Genomic DNA, 21,813 nt, shown 5'->3' with positions numbered 1-21,813 from the left:
TAATATTTTTATTTGTAACTTGGGAATCGTTACTAATAATATTCTTTACCAGATGTACAAACTGAGTTTCCAGATTCTTTTTCTTTAGTACAAATGGGTCAAATCCATTTTGGTAAAGCTCTTTTAAAACTGATTTTTGTTTTTGTAAACCCTAAGAGAATAAACCAACCTCCTGAAGCCTCAGAGTTTCTTGTAATGAGAAAGAGGCTGTAATTTAACTCTGTCATCTAGTAACTTGGTGATGGCATGGGATCTTTTCCCCAAGTTACTAGAATTCAGAAGAACTAGCTGCTAGACCAGCCCTGTCCAATAGCACTGTCAACAGTAATAGAAATATTATGTAACGCTAGCCACTATCCACATGGGATGTTGAGCACTCAAAATGTGGCCAGCTTGAGTGAAGAGCTAAATTTTTAAAAAATGTTTATTTATGTATTTTGAGAGAGGGAGAGAGAGAAAGAGTGTGTGTGTGTGTTGTATGCCTATGTGTGTGTGTGCACGCACACATGGAGGAGGAGCAGAGGGAGAGGGGGAGAGAGAATCCCAAGCAGTCTCTGTGCTGTGAGCACAGAGCCCAATGCAGGGCTCGATCTCATGAACCATGAGATCATGACCTGAGCTGAAATCAAGAATTGGACGCTTAACCAACTTTGCCACTCAGGTTCCCCAAGAGCTGAATTTTTAACTTTAATTTAAATTTAAATAGTCACATATGGATGGTGGCTATTGTATTAGTGGAGTTTTACACCTTACTCTCCCACTTAGGAACAAGGTGACTTTGGGCAACTCAGTTGACTTTTCTGAACTCAGTTTCTACTTTTATAAAAAGGGGATAGTAACTCTTCTTACCTATCCACAGAGTTAGTTTGGAAATAAATGAGGCGATATATTGTTCATGCTTTTGAAGTATAGGCACTGTTATTCTCAAGAATGAGAGGAGCATTAGCTTGGCTCTATCGTCTCGTGAATCTGAAAGCAGTATACACACACACACACACACACACTCACACACACATCTTATTAATTTCTCTCAAAACCAATGTTTGGGAACAGGAACTATTTTTCAATAAATAACCTCTTATTTGCATTTTCATCTTTACAACAGTTGCTGAAAATTACTGAGTCAGAGAACCACTAGCCAACATGGTACTCTGTTAAGACTGTTTCCATTTTGGTTGTATAGTAACAAGACTATCATTTTATTAGCTTGCTGTCTCCATGGCAGTGGGTGTTTCTTTTTTACTCTCTCTTAAAACAAATAAATAAGTGGGTTGGAAATAGTGTTTTTTAAAATCTCTGGGCAACTTGCCAAGAGACAGAAATGTTCACCAGTGGGGACACAGAGGTGATTTCAGGAGAGATGAGGGTCTGGTTTGAGTCTGGATTGCCCTTTTCTTTTTAAAACTTGGGTCTAAGTTGACAAAATTATAGACTTCCTGGAAATGTCATTTGTCTTGCTTTTTAAGTGAAGTGTTACAGTGTTCAAGGCTTCTGTCTCAGTGGGTACTTTGTAGATTCTGAGTCTAGGTGGGAGCAGAGGTGAGTGCAGATCTGCACCTCGGCTTCTGTCATTTCCCATTTGCTCCAGTCCACTTGGGAGTGGCTAGAAGCTCTGTGGCAGTCTGAACTGCTGTCCCTATGAGCCAGAGAAATTTGGCCAAGATGCAGCCCACGTCCCTCTCCAGTAAGAACCCAGAAAAGGCATTCCCCAAGCCCCAGTTTTTGCCCACTGCCTCTGGTCTAGTCTATGCCCTCAGGCTCATGCTTCCTTTCTTTCTCTTTTTTTTAATTTTTAATTTTTTTTTTTTTTTAAACAGAGAGCTCAAGCAGGAGAGAGGGGCAGAAGGAGAGGGAGAGAAAGAGAATCTTAAGCTTGACTTGGGGCTCAGTCCCATGACCCTAGGGTCATGGCCTGGCCAAAATCAACATTCGGATATTCATTTGACTAAGCCACCCAGGCGCCTTCATGCTTCTTTTAGATACTGACTCTCACAAATATTCTTGCAACTCATTTGGCTCTTTTGTTTACTTTGTTTATTTTTTTTTTTAATTTCATTTATTTATTTTGAGAGAGAGAGAAAGCATGAGCAGGGCAGGGGCAGAGAGAGGGAAAGAGAATCCCGAGCAGACTCCACCCTGTCACCACAGAGCCTGACGTGGGGCTCAAATTCATGAACGGTGAGATCATAACCTGAGCAGAAATCAAGAGTCGGACGATTAATGGACTGAGCCACCCAGGTGCCCTCCATTTGGCTCTTTAGATATATAAATATCTTTGTTTGAAAGAGCTAGTTGCCTTTTCTTTTTTTTCTTTAATTAAAAAAATGTTTATTAATTTACTCTTGGTGGGGGGGGCGGGGGCAGCAGGGCAAGGAGTGATCAGAGAGCAAGGGAGAAAGAGAATCCCAAGCAGGCTTCACACTCAGCACAGAGCTGGACACTGGGTTCAGTCCCGTGAACCACGAGATGACCACCTGAGCCAAAATCAGAGTTGGATTCTTAACCGACTGAATCACCCAGTGCCCCTAGTTGCCTTTTTCTTTTAAAAATTGAGATATAGTTGACATATAACATTATATTAGTGTCAGGAGTACAATATAGCCTTTTTTTTTTTTCCAACGTTTATTTATTTTTGGGACAGAGAGAGAGACAGAGCATGAACGGGGGAGGGGCAGAGAGAGAGGGAGACACAGAATCGGAAACAGGCTCCAGGCTCCGAGCCATCAGCCCAGAGCCTGACGCGGGGCTTGAACTCCCGGACCGCGAGATCGTGACCTGGCTGAAGTCGGACGCTTAACCGACTGCGCCACCCAGGCGCCCCCCTTTTTTTTTTTTAAGATGCAGTGAACACTGCCTGATTGAGATGATGTTTCTTCAGCTTGGAAGTGTGACCTTTTCACTGTAGTTGAATGTCAAGTTTACATGGCATTTGAGAAATACCAGTGTAAACATGTGTCCTAGGATTGGTGCTAATATGATCCCTAAACCTGAAGCTGAGAGAAAATTGTGTGAGACACATGGCCTCAGCAGTTTTGTCTCAGGAGACCAGCTGAGTGTATCACTCCTGGGTGTTAAATGTTGCATTTCTGATAGATGTCAGCGACCTCATCTCTCTTCCTGCTATTGTAGGATTTCTTCTCTCAGTGGTTAGTGACTAGCCTCAAACCTCCTCCTTGGCCAGTTGGTAACAGATCCTAAAATAGGACTCTAGAGTGAGTTTTATGTTTATGTTCTGATCATATTCATTGTTGAATTCAAAGAAGAATTTTAATAGGAAGCTCTGTTGAACAGGCCATCAAAAGTAGCCTTCTTGATATGGGTTCTTGATACAATTTAATATCTAAAAAGTACAGTAGAAAAAAAAAAAGGTGGGGGTTGGTGTCTGGGTGGCTCAGTTGGTTAAGCGTCCACACTTGATTTCAGCTCAGGTCAAGATCTCACAGTTCGTGAGTTCAAGCCCCACATCAGGCTCTGCACTGACAGCTCAGAGTGTGCTTGGGATTCTTTCTCCCTCTCTCGGTGCCCCTCCCATGCATGCTTTCTCTCTGTGTCTCAAAATAAATAAAAACTTAAACAAAATAGGGGCGCCTGGGTGGTGCAGTTGGTTAAGCGTCCGACTTCAGCCAGGTCACGATCTCACGGTCTGTGAGTTCGAGCCCCGCGTCAGGCTCTGGGCTGATGGCTCGGAGCCTGGAGCCTGTTTCCAATTCTGTGTCTCCCTCTCTCTGCCCCTCCCCCATTCATGCTCTGTCTCTCTCTGTCCCAAAAATAAATAAACGTTGAAAAAAAAAAATTAAAAAAAAAAAAAACTTAAACAAAATAAATTACAGTGGATATTCAGTTTTATTTAATAATTCTTGAAGTGTCTGAGATAGCCAAGGCCAACTTCTTTTCAAGGTAATAAATGGAGTAAAGGAGTTTATAAAAGTCACTTGTTGAAGCTACTCACAGAATTTACCTGTACAATTACAAATGTAAAGAATCACACTCAGGGTGCCTGGGTGGCTCAGTTGGTTAGGTGTCTGACCTCAGCTCAGGTCATGATCTTGCAGTTCATGGGTAAAAACCCCACATCAGGCTCTGTGCTGACAGCTCAGAGCCTGGAGCCTGCTTCGGACTCTGTGTCTCCCTCTCTGTCTGCCCCTCTCCTGCTTGCTCTCTGTCTCTCTCTCAAAAATGAATAAACATTAAAATTAAAAAAAAAAAAAGAATCACACACTCAAGGGGGCTGTGATAGTGTCTGACAATGTGGCGACTTAACATTTTCAGCCCAGTGGGATGCTAGCTGCAGAAAGGGCACAGGTGATTTGGAGCTTTTTCCTACGCAGGTGACTTAAGCATATTGATTACGGGGCTTCAGTAAGAAATAGTAGCTTTTGGGTGTGTGTGTGCTTCAGCAGGGAGCATGCAGCAGTGTGGTCACTGGTCCAGAGCACTGGACTGGACTGCGATGTGAGAGCCACATATAAATATGGCTGGCATGTATGTCAAAGGGAAGCTCAGAAGGCCAAGTTCACAATATTTGGCCCCTCATATTCTAACCTTTAGGAATTCAGTGTACCTGTTGATAATTCATCATGTAAAAGATTGCATCCTGACCTTTTCTTCCAAGTCTTAGGTCTCTTTCGCTGTCAGTGGGTCAAGGTTGCGAGACTGAAACAGCTTGCACTCCTGGGAAGGAAAAAGATTCAGCATTCTGAGTCTCTACTTTTACATTTATTCTTGGTTGTTGGCTTTCCTGCTGGTTTGGGTGGGGATGACAACTCAGATGCCAAAACAGTGGTGGTGGCGAGCCTGATACCAAAACAGGATGTACATGAAGCACGTTTTCTGTTAGTTTGGATTCTTGCTTGCACCAGAATGTGTGATCCCTTCCGCATACCCCACCACCCCAGCTCTTTCTTTGACTCACATGGACTTGGACTTAGTTCTGGTTTTCACTGTCATGGCCAGTCCCTGGAACTGTCAACACAACTCTTTGGGTAATGGTCTTTGTTGCAAGAATTGGAGGCATTTTGATTGGACAGCTAAAAACAGTTAGGACAGAAAATGAAGTCAGGCCCAGTTAGCTCTCAGCATTTGATTCCACATGCTTGCTGTTTGCTGCAGGAAGATGGCACAGAAAAAAAGTGAAAACAGTACCAATGCCTCAAATTTAACAGCTTCTAGCAGCTGGCAGAGCACTTTCTCTTTAATGCTAACAGCCGTCAGTGTGGAGGTTTGTATAATTGCCACCTCCTCGATGAGGCTCTTGAGGCTGGCTCAGGGGTCATGTGACTTGCCCACAGTCACACCACCACCGAAGGACAGAGGCAGCGCCAGTCTGGTCTCCTGGCTCCAAAGCCCATGCTAATTCCTGAAGGTCACAGTCTAATGGTTCTCAATGACGTAGGAGTTTTATGAGATAGCCTGTCATACTTTCCTCTGCAGCTTCAGTATTGAAAATTGAAAACAGCATCAGATCAGGACCCATAGTTGAGGAAGTAAGGTAAGGTGAAAGTTGGTAGTGGGGGTGAGAGTAACCCCGTCATTTTTGAGCCCCTTCCCCCCCCCCCCCCCCAGTGAAATTGCTTCCAAATTGCTCCTCCTATCTGCTGGCTGTGGGGCTTAAAGGCCATGGACATCTTTCCACTTCCATCATCATAACCCTTAGTTAAATCAGAGCCTCCTGATTTCTCTTGTGCCATTGATACTCCTTAGAAAATCTTACGTGTCCCTTCACCACACAGTTGCCCAGACAAGTTCCCAGGATTCAGCACACAGTTACCCCTGTAATCCTCATAGATTCTCGAAAGCTGGTGTAGTGTGCCCCAGGTTAAGAGCCCCTGTTCTGCCTGGATACAGAATCATCTCCCTAAAGGTGGTGATGTCACACCTGTGACACAGCTGACCTCTGTGCTTCTGTCACTCAAGTGTGTAAGTGACCCTCCCCCTTTCCTGTCCTGAGTCCAGCGATCCTCTGGGCTCCTCGCCTGCTATGTTCTAAGACCCAGAACTGCTTTTCTACAGCTGCCTTCTGTTGAGTGTGATTGCCAGGCTGTAGATACAAACAGTGGGGTGTGGAGTCCATCCCAGCTAGGCCCTCACCAGGGTGGGAGGAGAATGATCCTTTGACTCAGAAATGCACACTTTGCAACTCAAAGCAATGATCCTCAAAGGGACTCAGGAGATGAAGCTCTTTACTCACTTGTGGGCACCTACCTAGCCAGCAGAGTTGAAAGTTTGAATGAAGCTGTTGAGAAAAGTTATCAAGTGCTTACTAGGTGTACTTTGTAGTCACTTAGCCCCTGACGGTGGAGAGTGAGCAAACAAAAATCCTTACTTTCTCATCTGCCGTGTGCTGCCTTTTCTCTGCCTTTAGGACTTAGAGAAATCTTGGTTTTTGAATGTTAGCAGCAACAGAATCCTTGAGGAGCTTAATAATAGAGTAAAATTCTTGAAGCCCGGAGTCTGCATTCTAGAGAGAGTCTTGCTCTCCAAAGAAGTTCTGATGCAAATGACTCTTGAACCTCACTCAGAGGCGTGCTGGGCTGAGGGCTCCTGGCCTCTTTGCCCTTTTCATGTCTAGTGGTGGAGCGGGGTCTTGTTATTCTCCCCTCTCAGGAGTTGTGAGGCGAAAGACAGCCTGTCTTCATGCTTCAAGAGTTGATGCCAACTTTCTAAGACCATTGAGGCTGCTGGTTTATGAAATGGTTGTGTGTAGAAGCTTAAGAACCCCGTTTTCCAGTGCCGGGGAAAGCCTGCCTCGCCTGCCTGTCTGATGGCGGTGTCAGTGGTCCATGTGGCCAACTTAATGAATTGCCTGGAGCTGTGTGCAGACCTCCATGCAAGGGCCAACGGATGAGGCAGAAGACGCCTTCAACTTTGGAAGGAGTTTGGTTATGCAGTGACTCCCTGTTCTGCCACATTGGCCCCTTGGAGAGAGGGTTGGAGGGAAAAGGACTGGGAGAATGTGTGTCCCCTTGACATCTTTTGAGGTTGTATCTGTCCCATTGCCAACATTAGAGAAAGGAGAAGGGAGCATCTCTTTCTAGAGGAGCAGCCAGGAAAAGAAAGCAAAATGCAAAAGATCAGATTAAAATCAGAGGAGTTTTTGTTTGTGATTTGTGTGTGTGTGTGTGTGTGTGTGTGTGTGTGTGCACGTGTGTGCATGTGGTAACTATCACATTTTGGAGGGAAAAGAGATAACTTGACAGAGTTATCTTCCACACCCCCACCCCCTCCTCTTACCTCTGTTGTGCTGAAATATGTACAAATAAAAAGATCTGAATTTTGGAATCAGGAGAACCAAAGTTTAGTCTCCCATTCTGTCGTTGATCAGGATGTGATGTCAGGCAAGTCAGTTTTCCAGTATGAAATGGGAAAAATAATAGGTTCCAAGAAGCTCGAGGAAGGTAATTCCCAACACACTATACAAACATCAGGGAAAACAAGGAAACCATTTGAAGCAAATCTATTTATGTTACTTTTGGGAGCCTTTTTGTCAGTCTCTAGATTGACAGGCACCATCCTACTTTATTTCTTCTCTCCATGTCATTTCCTCTAGTACCGCTCGCAAACTGAGTAAAGCCCAGAGTCCTACAAGGCCCCTGTGGCTACCCCCTCACCGCCTCTCCTCACACTCTGTGTCCCTTCTGCTCTGCCACCCTGGCCTCCTTGACGCCCTCTGTCGTTCGGCAGCTTCCCACCCAGGGCCTTGACTTTTGCTGTTCTCTCACCAGGAAGGCTCTTCCTCAGATGGCTGCAGGGCTCACTCCCTTCCTCAGGCAGGTCTCCGTTCAAATGGCACGCCAGAAAGTCTTTCCTGGCCTTCCGTATGGTGAAACGTTCCTGCCCTCACCACTCTATCACTCAACCCCTGCTTTATACTTCATAGTGTGTCTCACCTCCTGTGGTATCGTATGTTCATTTGTTTCGTGTGTCATCGCTCACTAGAATGTAAGCTGTAGGAGAACACGGATATCCCAGCATGAAAACAGAGTCTGACACATGGGCTTTCAGTAAATATTTATTGGGAGAATGAGTGAGTAGTTTACTGTTAGCACATCTTAACCTCTTAGGAGACGTAAACCTCTGGACCCCGCTTCCTCACCTCTTACTTCACCTGTTGCAGTTAGTGTAGTCCACTAACCCTCCGGCATAGCTCTGAGACCAGCGGCCACTTCCTAAGTATAAGCAATCCTGTGGAAACTTCGCAAGCCTTATTTTGTCTCTCTTCTTCCACCTACTCTCTTTCTTGAAGCTTCCTCCTGACATCAGCTTTGCCTCGCCCTCTCCTGCCTCTGAGAGCCTCCTCGGGGTCCTTTTCTGGGCTCTCTTCATCACTAGTGATGAATTTAATCACTTAAATTCTGGGATTCTCTTAAGATTCAGCCTGGAAAATATTTTCTCCTGTCTCTGCATATCATATCACGTTATCCTTAGATGACATCACACACACACACACACACACAAATACACGTGTACATACATGCACAAATTTGCACATCTCCTGATAGGGTGTCTCGCGATCAGCTCATATTCAGCACGCCCAAAACTGAACGCAGTTTCTCCCACCCTGTCCCAAGTTACTCCTCCCATATCCCCGTCTGGGAGTGTTAGTGGCACAGCCATTCACCCAGTCATTCCATTTTATTCTTCTAAATGGCCTCTCAATCACTACACAGTCTCGTAAAAATGAGTTCTTACTCGTTTGCCATTCCAGCTGATTTGAGGCAGGGGTCATCCGTAGATGCTAAAACCATGAGGAAAGTGGTAGTTAGGGAACAGGATTTTCACATGGGCTCAAGATATTACCCCACAGGGGGCGCCTGGGTGGCTCGGTCGGTTAAGCGTCCGACTTTGGCTCAGGTCATGATCTCACGGTCCGTGAGTTCAAGCCCCGCATCGGGCTCCGTGCTGACCACACAGAACCTGGAGCCTGTTTCAGATTCTGTGACTCCCTCTCTCTCTGCCCCTCCCCCTGTTCATGCTCTGTCTCTCTGTCTCAAAAATAAATAAACGTTAAAAAAAAAAAAGATATTACCCCACAGGTTGCATATTAATTACAAAGGAGGAATGCTACTTTTAAGATGGAGACATCTGTTACCTTTCAAACTTTGAGCACCATCAGTTGCTGGGCAACGTGGCCTTACATGTCTCCTGATATTAAGAAGTATACATCAACTGTATAGTTTCCTTGCCAAAAGTATTTAACATAAATCTAATCATGAGGAAACAAACTCAGAATATAGGACATTCTTTTGGCAAGACAACTGGCTTAGATACTTAGGTCAGTGTCATGAAAAACGAAAAAGGCAAGAGTATTGTTCTAGATTGTGACTGAAGGGACAGCAGCTAAATGTAGTGCATGACTCCCAATTAAATCTTGGATTGAGGGGGGAAATCTAAACAGCTATAAAAGACATCTGGGGGGGGGGCAACTGAGCAAATTCAAATACGGACTGTAAATTATATTGAATCAGTGTTAATTTTCTTAGGTGTGATAAAGGTATTTTTGTTATGTAGGAGAATGTCTTTATTCTCAGGAAATTCCCAAGAATTTGGGGCTGAAATGTCTTGATTGATATCTGCAACTTTCAAGTGATTCTGTAAACAAAAATTGTGTGTGTCTGTACCCATGCATGTGAGAGAGAGAGAACAAATATGGCTGAAAGATAACTGGTGGACTAGGTCAGAGTTATAGGGCTGTTCATTATTTGTTCTTTCAGTGTTTTGGTAGGTTTGATAAATTCAGAAGTAAAAGGGGACACGGGGAAGGGGAGCATGTGAATATAGACATGGGGGAGTTGAAATGAATATGTGCCAATTACCAGCCGCATTTCTGCTTATTTTATTTTTTAATATAAAACATTAAGTTAGAAATACCACCCCTCCCACTCCCCTCCATGTAGGTCTGATTATGTGGCTTCCTTGGCTAATGTGGTGACTACATATGGATCTCTGGATACAATTCTTTGTTTGTTTGTTTTTGAGATGGGGGGGGGGGGGGGAAGGGGGAGAATCCCAGGTAGGCTCCTTGCTGTCATTGGAGAGCCCAGTGTGGGGCTTGATCTCACAAACTGTGAGATCATGACCTGAGCCAAAATCAAGAGTCAGATGCTTAACTGACTGAGCCACCCAGGCATACAATTCTTAATAGCACAGGAAAAATATCATGCCCCTTCTCTCTGGCCTCCATGGTTTCTGATGAGAAATTTACTGTCATTCATATTGTTTTCCCTCTGGCTGCTTTCAAGTTTTTTCTTTCATTTTCAAAAGTTTAATTGTGTCATATCCTGGCATGAATTTATTTGGGTTTGAGATTTGCTAAGACTTTGAATCTGTAGAATTATGTCTCTTGACAAATTTGGGAAGTTTTCAGCCTTTCCTTCCCTCCCCTCCCCTCCATTCCCCTTCCCTCCTTCAAGAGAGAGAGTGCATACACCCAAGAGGCGGAGAGGGAGAGGGGGAATCTTAACTGGCTCCACGTCTAGCGTGGAGCCCACTGCAGGGCTCAATCTCACAATCATGAAATCATGACCTGAGCTAAAATCAAGTCAGATGCTTAACCAACTGAGCCACCCAGGCACCCCACAGCCATTTATTTCTTTAAGTTCTTTTTCAACCCACCGTTTTTCTTCTTCATCCAGGCCTTAGATGACAGAATGTTAGATTTTTTTATGGGTAGGGTTGACCTTGTTATCACTGGGCCATGGTGAAAGTCCTGACTTTTCACCAGCCCTCTCCTGACATCAGCAGGGATGCAGAGGGGTGTCTTATTTCTGTGAGGTAGGGGTGTAAGTCCAGGTTCCCTGTTTTGTCTCCACTTATTTCTTGTGTGTTGGGGGGAGGGTATTTGTTACTGGTTGGTGGGAGTGAAAGACCCAGCTTTCTACTTGGCCTTCTTTGATGCCTCTGGGCAGGGGTATTGGGGAGCTTTATTATAATAAAACCCAAACCTTTTCAAGGATGGGAGTCTAGACTCCCCACTTGACTTTTCTGGTCAGGGGTGAAGCCAATGTTTTTTTGTGGTGTCAGTCTGGAGTAGAACGAATATTGTCTAAAAGTTTTCTAATTTAAAAAAAAAATTTTTTTTTTACATTTATTTTTGAGAGAGAGAGACAGAGCACAAGTGGGGGAGGGGCAGAGAGAGACAGAGACACAGAACACGAAGCAGGCTCCAAGTTCCAAGCCATCAGCATAGAGCCCGATGTGGGGCTTGAATTCACAAACCGCGAGATCATGACCTGAGCTGAAGTCAGATGCCCAACTGACTGAGCCACCCAGGTGCCCCTGTCCAAAAGTTTTCTGTTTGCCTAGGTTGCCCTTTCCCTGGTCCTTTGGCCAATGAGAGTAGGTTTTGTTGGGACTTTTTTGTCTGCCTCCATTGGCATTTACAGATGGTTGACTTCTTCAGCTCCAAGTCTAGAATGTATGAGATAAAAAGGAAACCCAGGGAACTCACCACTGTGTCGTTCTTCAGGTCTCAAGGTCCCTTGCCAGTCTGCCTTCTTCTCTTCACCTTTCAGAACCTATGTATGTTTGTTTTAATTTTTTTTTTTATTAAGTAAACTCTGCCCCCAACAGGGGTCTTGAACTCACAACCCTAAGATCCAGATCATGCTCCTCCGACTGAGCCAGCCAGGCGCCCCTACTTTATGTTTGTTTTTTACATAACATCCAGAGTTTTTAGTTGTATTTAGCGGGAAGAGTAGAGAACAGTATGTCTGTTCCATGTCCCAGATGCACAAGTCCCTGCAGTAGCAAATGAAAGGTCTTTGTGGGCTGGGCTCTGCCTCATTGTCCCCAGATGACCTCCTCCTTGGTCCAGCCTTATCAGACTACTTGTAGCCCCTTGAACTTGTCGTGCTCCTTCAAACCTTCATGTTCTTGCTCTTCCTTAGCCTCGGATGACTTTCCGACTCCCTTCCTTGTCTGCCTGTGGTGTTTCTGTTCTGTTCTGTTCGTACGGGTTTTCTCTGTGAAATCTACCTGGACAGTTCATACACTCTTTCCTTGGGCTAAATTTTGCCTCTTCTGTCCTTTTCTCTAACCAGACCATGAATTACCTTTGAGGGCTGGAGCCCTATTCTGTATATCCTTGTCCTCAGTAACTGGCATAATAGTTACTTAAGAATTGTTTATTGGATATGGGGCGCCTGGGTGGCTCAGTTGGTTAAGCGTCCGACTTCGGCTCAGGTTATGATCTCACAGTCTGTGAGTTCGAGGCCTGCATCGGGCTCTGTGCTGACAGCTCGGAGCCTGGAACCTGCTTCAGATTCTGTGTCTCCATCTCTCTCTGCCCTTCCCCTGCTCATGCTCTGTCCCTCTCTGTCTCAAAAATAAATAAAACATTAAAAAAAATTTAGTTTTAATTGTTTATTGGATAGATGGATGGATTGCTATATTTCTAATATCCCACCTGGGTTATTATTATATGTTTATCCCCTCACCTCCCACAAAACCCCCACTTATGTTCACCCCCTGTGTGTGACTCCTACTTCTACAGTGGAGAGAGAAATCCAGCAGCTTGGCTGAAGGCAGGCCTCCTTGGACTATGGCAGGACTCCATTGGCTTCTGTTAGCTGTAGCATGTTCGTAGCTTTGAGTTCCTCTGAATGCAGAACTGGTGGAGCGTTTCTGGCAAAAGTATCTTATTGAGGATGGGAGCCATCGTTTTTATTATGTCAGCGCCTAATAAAGCCACATTCCAACCCAGGTACTTAATAAATATTCCTTAAGGATAACGAGGAGGTGAGTCTTGACGGCTAATTGCGGCCATTCCTTGCTGAGATGCATTTCCAGAAGTGCTTTGTGGATCCTAGAAGACTTTCACTTGTCTACATGTTTAAGTAAATTTGGGGCTGTGATGGGAAAGCACTGGTTTAATGTCCTAAATTAATGTGAGAGGTTGGTTTTTAAGGATCCTCCTACTCGCTCTCTAGTATGAGATTAAATCATGACGGCTTGACCCCCTTACTTCTGCGTGGTAAGCCACGACGCTCAGCGGACACAGTGAGCAGAGCATCGAACTCTGCCTTGGAAGCTGATGGCAGTATGTTTCTTAAAAACTTGAAAGTGTTTTTCTGTTTTTAGTTCACAGGGACCTCATCTAAGGGAGAGAACATGAAAGGGGAGAAAGAAAATGGGTGCCAGAGAGGGGGCAGAGTCTAAGCTGCTGGTTGCAGCCAGCCAGGGATGAGACCCGCAGCTGGAACTGAGACTGTGACCAAGGGCGTCACACCTCGCAGCCATTTCTGTTCATTTGAGCTTTCCTTTCAAGTACGTGTGCGCCCTCCCCTGTGTGCGTGCAGAGCGGCACGAGTGTCCGGGGGGAGCCAGCTCCCAGAGGGTGGGAGTGAAGCGTCAGGAGCCGCCCTCCCACCCCAGACGCGTATATTACAGACAACACGCACAGTTTTGGGATTTGCGTCAGTTCTGTGGGGCTTCTCTTTCACAGACGGACTTCTAGGAGTTTCTGGGGAAATGAAATTTCTGAATAATATCCTGGCTCTTCTGACTAAGCCACTAAGGCAGAAAGGAGGAGAGAGATGGTCTTGGACCTCCATCTGGATGAACGCAGCCCTCCTCATTGGATGCACATTTATGGGTCAACTTTGAGTCTTCCAGAGTTTTTCCACAACAAGCAGAGGCCTGAACTTTAAAAGCTGTTTTCTGCTTTGCTGCCTTTCCTCGTGTCCCATTCTATTAGCATGGAAGCTTGAGGTGATTTTGACTCCACACTGCCGCTCACTCCAACATCAAGGAAGCCCAGGGTGTACGTTTATCACCCCTGCGTCTCTTTTACCACTTTCCCCCCCCCATGGCTGTGGCTTAGAGCACGGCTGGCTGGATGCGCATGGGGATGCCTTCTCGACCCCAGACCCACTGCAGTGAGAGCACCGGCTGCCCCACCTCCAGTCTCTCCCCAGGCGGACCCGAGGAGCCTCTCACAGGAATCCTGATAAAAACCCGAAGGAAGAGGGGCTATTGCTCCCTTCTGTTGGAAGTACCTATTGAAGTTGCTGAACTTGCTCTCAGAGAGCAGTTAGCAATGGGGAAGGAGTAGCACAGAGCAAGTGGGGTGTTCACGGACTGGGAGAAACCACACTTGTCAGGAGGTTGAGACAAAAGAAGAAAGTGGAGACAGAACTAGACCTGGGTTGGGGTCCGCCACTGTATGAATGAATGACCTGTACCTGGTGTTCGTTTCATCACCTATAAAATTGGAAGAAGGGTCCCTACCTCGTGGGTTGTTAAGAGAATTCAGGGAGATTATGATGTTGTTGTTACAAAGTGAAAAATCATTTTGGGGCGCCTCGGTGGCTCAGTTGGTTAAGCGTCCAACTTCAGCCCAGGTCATGATCTCACACTCCGTGGGTTCGAGTCCTGTGTCAGGCTCGGTGTTGACAGCTCAGAGCCTGGAGCCTGCTTCAGATTCTGTGTCTCCCTCTCTCTCTGCCCCTCCCCTGCTCATGCTCTGTCTCTCCCTGTTTCAAAAATAAATAAAGACTAAAAGTAAATAAATAAATAAAAACAAAATGAAATAGTCTTTGTGGGATTGGTAATTATTGTCTTGAATTCTTTTCTTGGTCCTCACTTCTGGTTCTCTTGATCAGGCCCTGAGCAGCTAATGACTTTCTCTGATCTTCTCACTACTCCTCCCGCTTGTTTTGTAGTGTCAGTGCTGAAGGCTGCGCCATGAGCTCCACGGTGAGCCCCAGCTTTTGAACCGTGGCTTTCTGTGCCTGCGGTCACTTTGAACCCCTCCTCTCCGCCTTCTTCACACCTGTATATGCTCAGTGCTGTGGTTGAGCTGACCTTTCCACATTGCCTGCACTCAGCCCTATGTCCGAGCAGTGTGTGTAATTGAAGCCTCCTTGCCTCCCCATCCAATAGGGTCGTCCTTCTCTACTTTTTGAAGAAGTTAAGAAATCTATCCAGAGGAATGGCAAGAAGTCTGACCTGAGGGTGAGATAGAGTGAAGCTATAACCTCACTTTGTCACTTGCTGGCCTTTCCTACCCTCTGGAGCCTGTCCTTATCTGTAAATTGGATTGTTACCTACCACATGGATGAATCATTAGGAATATAAAAGGAGATAACATGTTTAAAATATCTAGAACAGTGCCTGCCACATAAGTAGGCACTCCATAAATACTCATCTCTCCTTTGCTATTACGTGAAGATTCCCTAACCAAACAGGAAGTCCTGTATATGACAACCAGTTCTCCTGCTTCTTATCCCTATTCTTTGATGCACTCCCCTTCCATCTAGAAATTCTGTGCTTTTGTGAGTTACTTTTCCAGAAATTGGATTTGTGCCTTACCCTTTGGGATGGCCAGTGTAAGTTGTTGAGGCAGCAGGCTAGCCAGGGTTCTAGGTAGATCATCTGTGGCTGTGATACCAAAACTAGCAGGTGTGTGTAGGAATTGAACCCATGATTCAGCTACATCACTGGGTTTGGTGACAGCAGCACCTCACGTTAATGTGTGTGTGCACCACTGGCTTCAGAGCACCCACTTTTATTTGATTCTTACAAGGGTTCCGAGAGGTAGGCAGATTCTCACTCTCCAGAAGAAGAAAAGGAAGACTGGGAAGGAGTCCCCTGTGTCACACCAGTAGTGATTGGTAGAACAGGAAAAGACCACAGGCGCCTTGATTTTCTATCCAGGACTTCTATGTTTTGAACCCAGATGAGAACCAAAATTCTGGCTGTTCAAGTGAAAGCTTAGAGTTCTACCACAGACCCGTCTAGCTTTCCTGTCACTACTGTATGCTTTGTTTCCATTTCTTACAAGAATATTCATTAACTTATCGAATGAATTACATGCTAGGCAATCTAGACACTGGGGATACTGTCAGAAACAAAGGAAATAGACATGCCCTGATGGAACTTGTCCTAATGGTGGGAGGCTGACAGTAAACAAGTTAGAAAGATGTGTGCTGTTACTGTAAAGAATGTCACTCGGTGATGAGTGCTATGGAGAGAAATAAGAGAGGAAGCTGGGGGTGGGATGGGGCAGACACTGTGAGTTTTCACTTTGATTCTTCGTACTTATTGTCTCATCCCTGTGATATGCCCTCTGAGAGTGGTCCATCACACCCCAGTACCAGATTTCTACATGTCAGGGCTTTTGGAGACTGGTTTTGAAGTTGAACCAGCTTTACCCAACGAAAGCAGATGCAGGAGCTGTCTGCTTACCCACTAAATTGCTTAAGACTACCCCAGATCAGAGCTGGGATAGCCTGGATAGTGCCTTGGAATGCTCTGGTAGGTTGGGGAAGGAGCCTGTGCTGTTTTTTTCTTAGAGATTATTTGTTAAATCTATAGCTCCCCCTGCTGTTAGAAAACAGGGTAGGCTCTTAACTGATTTTTTTTTTTTTTTTTTTTAATGATTCTTTTTTATCCTAAGATTTAAGAAAGTTTTGTTTTTTAAATAAGTACTGCTGGGACATTTAGATCTTTCTTCTGGGACTGCTGTTGCTGAGGCCCAGCCCCCAGGAGCAGGATGGGGGGAGGAAGCACAAAGGCCCAGGCAGGATAGGGTCATATCTGTGCTCCTGCTACTTTTAGCTTCTCTGTATGCCTGCACTCCTACCACAGCCAGCAGCCTAGCAAAAGTTATCTCCACACACAGTTTCACAGCTGTTCTGAAATTCTAGGGCAGCAGAAGTGAAACTGACCATGGTCTTGTAAATTTCTCTGCTCTTGCTATTGTTCCCTACTTGAAGTGAGTCAGGCCTTTTCATCCTCTTACCCTCAGGGTGTCCCAACTCCTCATTTGTCTTTATAGCCAAGTGTTTGACATAAAACCGTCTTCACGATGCCACATTTGAGGAGATTTGGTCTTGGTTTGGTCTTGTTTGCTGAGTCGAGAGCTGTGGGCTGTGTGGTGGTAGATTCAGACCACAGTTGAGTCCTCGACAGGGCCTGTAGTGAGCCCTTCTTGTCAGCTGCTGGCTGTGTGCACCAGGGTCAACCAGACAGTCACTGTGAAATTCTTTTAGTCCTTAGAGATGAAATTCAAGGTCATTTTAGCTGAAGTGAAAAAGGAAATGGCACCCAACGAGACCTAGGTCTTTCTGGTTTAACTGCCCTGTTCAGTTTGGTCACTTTGTGAGTCCCAATGAGGTTGAAGGAGTAAGGTGGACCCCACACGCAGCTGTGCTCCTCCCAGAGTGAGGTGGGGCCCAGCAGGCATTCTTGGAAGATTGACTGATCAATAAGGATTGTGCAGCTAACAGTCTGGTAACAGGTCCAGGATACCTTTTTTTTTTTTTTTTTAACATTTATTTATTTATTTTCGAGAGAGAGAGAGAGGGAGACAGACAGACAGAGCACAAGCAGGGGAGGGGTAGAGAGAGGAGGGAGACACAGAATCCAAAGCAGACTCCAGGCTGTGAGCTGTCAGCACAGAGCCCGACTTGGGGCCCGAACCCATGAATCATGAGATCATGGCCTGAACCTAAGTCGAATGCTCAACCAACTGAGCCACTCAGGCGCCCCTCCAGGTTACTTTTTTAAGCTATATTCCATTTTTGCACTTTATACAGCCCAGGCTTAGGTAGTGACTGTTCTCGTTAGGAATAAAGTAACCAGAACTGTTTTAATGGGGCAACTGAACCATAAAGATATGTGCTTACTCAGGTGCCATGTTCTTCTTCACTTCCGCTGATAAGAATTAGTATTTCTAAAATTAACTTGAATTAAAATGCCTTCTCCACCGTAAACTATAGCTGTGCACATGATGCTTCATAAAAGTAATTCTTTTATGATTCTTTTCTCAACAGCTTTGAAAAGTCCAGCTGCGTTTCATGAGCAGAGAAGGAGCTTGGAGCGGGCCAGGGTAAGGCCTTTCTTCCCCAGGGGCCTCCAGAGTGCATTTGCAGAGCCCATTGTATTGCTTCTGTATTCCTTCCAGTCTAGTGCGCCCTGGGGCCAGCCCTCACCTCGTTCTAGACCGGAGGCGCTGCCTTTTTCTATTCTGTCCCCACCCCAGCCACCTTGCGGCACGATCAGAAAACGGGATCAGAATTTCTTTTTCCGCACTTAAGGGTATATGATGATTAGCAGTCCTCCCTCTTGTGGCTCTAGAGACCGCTGGTATTTCCCCGTCTTTAATTCCACTTCACCTTTTGTGGATGTTAGAACATGAACAGCAGCCATTGAAAAGCTTGCTGAGGGCTGGTCCTCCCGAGTCTGTGGCTGCACTGCCCACACCTCTCCAGGACGGGGATTCCGAGGGACAGAAAAGGTCTCTGTTGCCCAGAGTAGCCAGTGTCCACTCAAGGCTGTGGAGGCAGAAGCAGGGCCCCTGTCTGAGCCCCAGTTCATGTTGCTGCACCTGGCCTGCTGCCTTGTCCCCCCTCAGTTTCAGTTCCCTCAGGGGCCTCAGGGGGATATTCTGCTGCCCAGTGTGGGCAGAGATGGGGAAGTCACCAGAACATGCTTCCCCTCTACCCCTTCACTTTTTTCTTTTACAAAAAGGCAAGGAAAGAGAACCTCCCAGTAGAGGACCCTATAGGCCATGGATCCTTAAGACTCCCAACTCTTTCAGAGACTGAAATATTTACCTCTAAGACTTTCTTACTGTCTTTATTTTATTTTTTTTTTAATTTCTAACAAGAATTATGAGTAATTCTTAGAGTGAGCGGGAAGAATGAGGTCATGGACACGGGGAACAAAGCAGCAACAAACTGTGCTGTTGGAGTTACTGGGAAGAGTGGAGAATACGGCAGGGGTGGGGGGGCGATGGCATTGCCCATGCCCCCATCCCACTTGCAATAAGACTTGGTGCCATTACCTGGACTGCTTCTCAGTAGGCAAGGAGTTCATTGGAGCAGATTAGAACAGCTCTTATTTTACAGAGTACTTTTATAAGCAGCACGACATCATTTTGTGGTTGATGCTCACCTCAGCTCTTACGAGTTAGGTGCTCTTCGTCTTCATTTCATAGATGCAGCTAAGAGAGGTTAACTAAGTTACACAGCTAGTAAGTAGCAAAGCTGGGACTCAAACTTTGGCCTGTGGATGCCACGTATTTTCTTAATTAGTGCCGTATTCTGCCTTGGCTTTGGCCACTGTTCCCAACTTCAGGTGGCTTAGAAAAGAAGACTTGTGGCGTCCAGCACCTGTTCTGCCACCTGCAGCAGCCATGGCGGTACTGTTGCCCTCTGCAGATGGGGCAGAGCGATAGGCCCAGAGCCCACAGCCACTTTAAACCGTCTCCTAAAGAGCTCAGCACCACCCCAGGGCTGGCACAGGGCTGCCCAGTCGGAGCACCAAGTCTTCACCTTTACCACACACTGTGTGCTCTGGTTTTTTATTTTCCGCTCTCGCCGACCTTGTCCTGTCCTATGTTGTCTTAGCCTGCCCTGTGCTGGTTTTGACCCGGTAATGGTCTTGACCTATGGTTTGAAAAATTCTGGTGCAGAGGTTCAGAGCATAGACTCTGGAGTCAGATGGATCTGGGGCCACCTGTACATTAGAACACAAGCACCAGGCATGTGCTGGCTCAGAGACTGTTAAGGGAATGGTTTCGTTCACCTGGAGTTGCAGAAATGCCGAAATGAGGACACTGGACTTTAGGGAACTAGGGCTATGACACCATGTATCAGAATTAGTATTCCATATGGCAGCCACTCAGAATGAGTGGGAAATGTTCATGAGATCATACAGTGCTACCTTTTTTTGAACAAGGCATAAAATTATATTCAGTATGATTACAACTCTTTAAAATTAGACATCTTCTGCCTGGAAGAATGGAAGAAATAAATATCCCAAAATACTAAGTGGGTGATTAAAATTTTTTATTATTGTTTCACTTTCTAATTTTCTAAATTTTCTTTGATGAACATAGTTATTACTTTTATGATAGTACAAGTAATAAACTTTTAAGAAATTTAGTGTTCAGCCTGAGAGAGACAAATAGTCTGGATAGATGGGTGGTGCCCTGGGCAGGTGCTTTGGAAATGGATGTGCCCCTTCCCCCAGAACTCCCCTTGCCTCAGAACCCTGCAGGCTCCAGGCTGAGATCAGGGGGCCTACAGAGGTGACCAACCACAGACACAGCAGCCACGGCTGCTTTTTGGTTCTGTCCATTCCATAACTTGTATCCTGGATTTGAGATCTTCTTGGTGTGTTTTTTCTGTAGACAGAGGACTATCTGAAACGGAAGATTCGTTCCCGGCCGGAGAGATCGGAGCTGGTCAGGATGCATATTTTGGAAGGTGTGTTAGGCTGGAAATGCTTCGTCCCCTTATCCTCGCTGTTTTCACCATGCATCGCCCACGTGTCTTTTTCCCTCTGTCTTCTCACTTCCATTTCTGGCGACAGTGGGTGAGCCGAGCCTTAGCACGGTAAAACAGCAGGACTGTGGTAGCCACCGCTGCTTCTGAGAGTTCCCAAAGCAGCAGCCACATTCTCTCATGCCGGCTTGCCCTTTTCTCCTCTGGCTGTGTGGTGGCCCCGGATCTTGTCTCCCCTTGGTATGAAGCCTGTTCTCCAGAATCTTTTAAAGATGCAGTTACTGTCTCTTCTCCTCCACTCATTCACTCGCGCCTTCATTCGGCAGTCACTCAGACCTCTGTGACGCAAGTGGGCCCATGGCAGGTATGCTCCGCCTGACCCCATCACGCACTTCTTTCCACATTCTAGTGAAGGAGCAATTCTGGCTGCTGAAAACACTGTGACTCAATTCTTTTTTGTTGTTGTTCTGTATTTATTTATTTATTTGAGAGAGTGCACGCATGTGCAGGAGCATTAGAGAAGGGCAGAGGAAGAGAGAGAGAATCTTTTTTTTAAAGAACCAGTGCGTCCTTTTTTTTTTTTTTTTTAAGTTTGTTTATTTTGAGAGAGAGCAAGTGGGGGAAGAGAGGTGAGGAGAGAGAGAATCCCAAGCAGGCTCTGCACTGCTCAATGCAGGGGTCAAATTCACGAACCATGAGATCATGACCTGAGCCGAAATTGAGTCAGAGGCTTAACTGACTGAGCCGCCCAGGCACCCCAGAGAGAATCTTTTTTTTTTTTTTTTTTTAATTTATTTTTGAGAGAGCACAAGTGGGGGAGGGTCAGAAAGAGAGGGGGACAGAGGATCTGAAGCGGGCTCCACACTGGCAGCAAGCCCTTGTGGGGCTTGAACTCGTGAACCACGAGATCATTACCCAAGCTGGAGTTAGACACAACAAACTGAGTCTCCCAGGTGCCCCAGAGAGAGAAAATCTTTTTATTTTTTTTTTAATGTTTATTTTTGAGAGAGAGCATGAGCAGGGGAGGGGCAGACTGAGAGGGAGACACAGAATCCAAAACAGGCTTCAGGCTCTGAGCTGTCAGCATAGAGCCCGATGTGGGGCTTGAACTCACAAACTGTGAGATCATGACTGGAGCCGAAGCCAGACATGCAACCGACTGAGCCATGCAGGTGCCCCCCAGAGAGAAAATCTTAAGCAGGCTCCACACTCAGAATGGAGCCCAACTTGGGGCTTGGTCCCATGACCTGGGATCATGACTTGAGCCGTAATCAAAGTTAGACGCTCAACCGACTGAGCCACCCAGGCGCCCCTGTTCAGTTTTGAGCCAACTTTGGGGTTGGATAGGAACTTTTCTTAGTCCGAGCACCGCACTGTCTTGACAGAGACACTGAGACCCAGCAGGGACTGAATTGCCTTTGTAACCCAGAAAGCTTGAGGGAGGATGAGGCACACGCTTCATTGTCTGCTGCGCTTTCGGCTTTGTTGCCCCCTGTGCCCGGTGAGCTTTGCTAGGTGTGCCCGTGCTCTGTGTCTGCAGTTCGGGGCCCCTTCTTGTGTCCACGTAGAACTTCAGGCTGGG

The 21,813-nt window shown here is 46.0% G+C and overlaps 1 protein-coding gene across 6 annotated transcripts in view; it reads left to right on the top strand.

Annotated features, from left to right (window-relative positions):
• MRTFA (myocardin related transcription factor A) overlaps positions 1-21,813 on the top strand; it is a 215,355-nt gene that overhangs the window by 177,848 nt on the left and 15,694 nt on the right. For all 6 annotated transcript variants that reach the window (XM_043562685.1, XM_043562686.1, XM_043562684.1 and 3 more), the window contains 2 exons: positions 17,775-17,830; positions 20,138-20,213. In XM_043562685.1, the coding sequence (XP_043418620.1) occupies positions 17,775-17,830; positions 20,138-20,213 (132 nt within the window). The remainder of the gene's footprint in view (positions 1-17,774; positions 17,831-20,137; positions 20,214-21,813) is intronic.

This window comes from Prionailurus bengalensis, chromosome B4, assembly GCF_016509475.1.
Source record: "Prionailurus bengalensis isolate Pbe53 chromosome B4, Fcat_Pben_1.1_paternal_pri, whole genome shotgun sequence".
Classification (NCBI taxonomy): Eukaryota; Metazoa; Chordata; class Mammalia; order Carnivora; family Felidae; genus Prionailurus; species Prionailurus bengalensis.
Note: the sequence above shows the minus strand (reverse complement) of the source record. Positions and strands in the feature narration are given on the sequence as shown.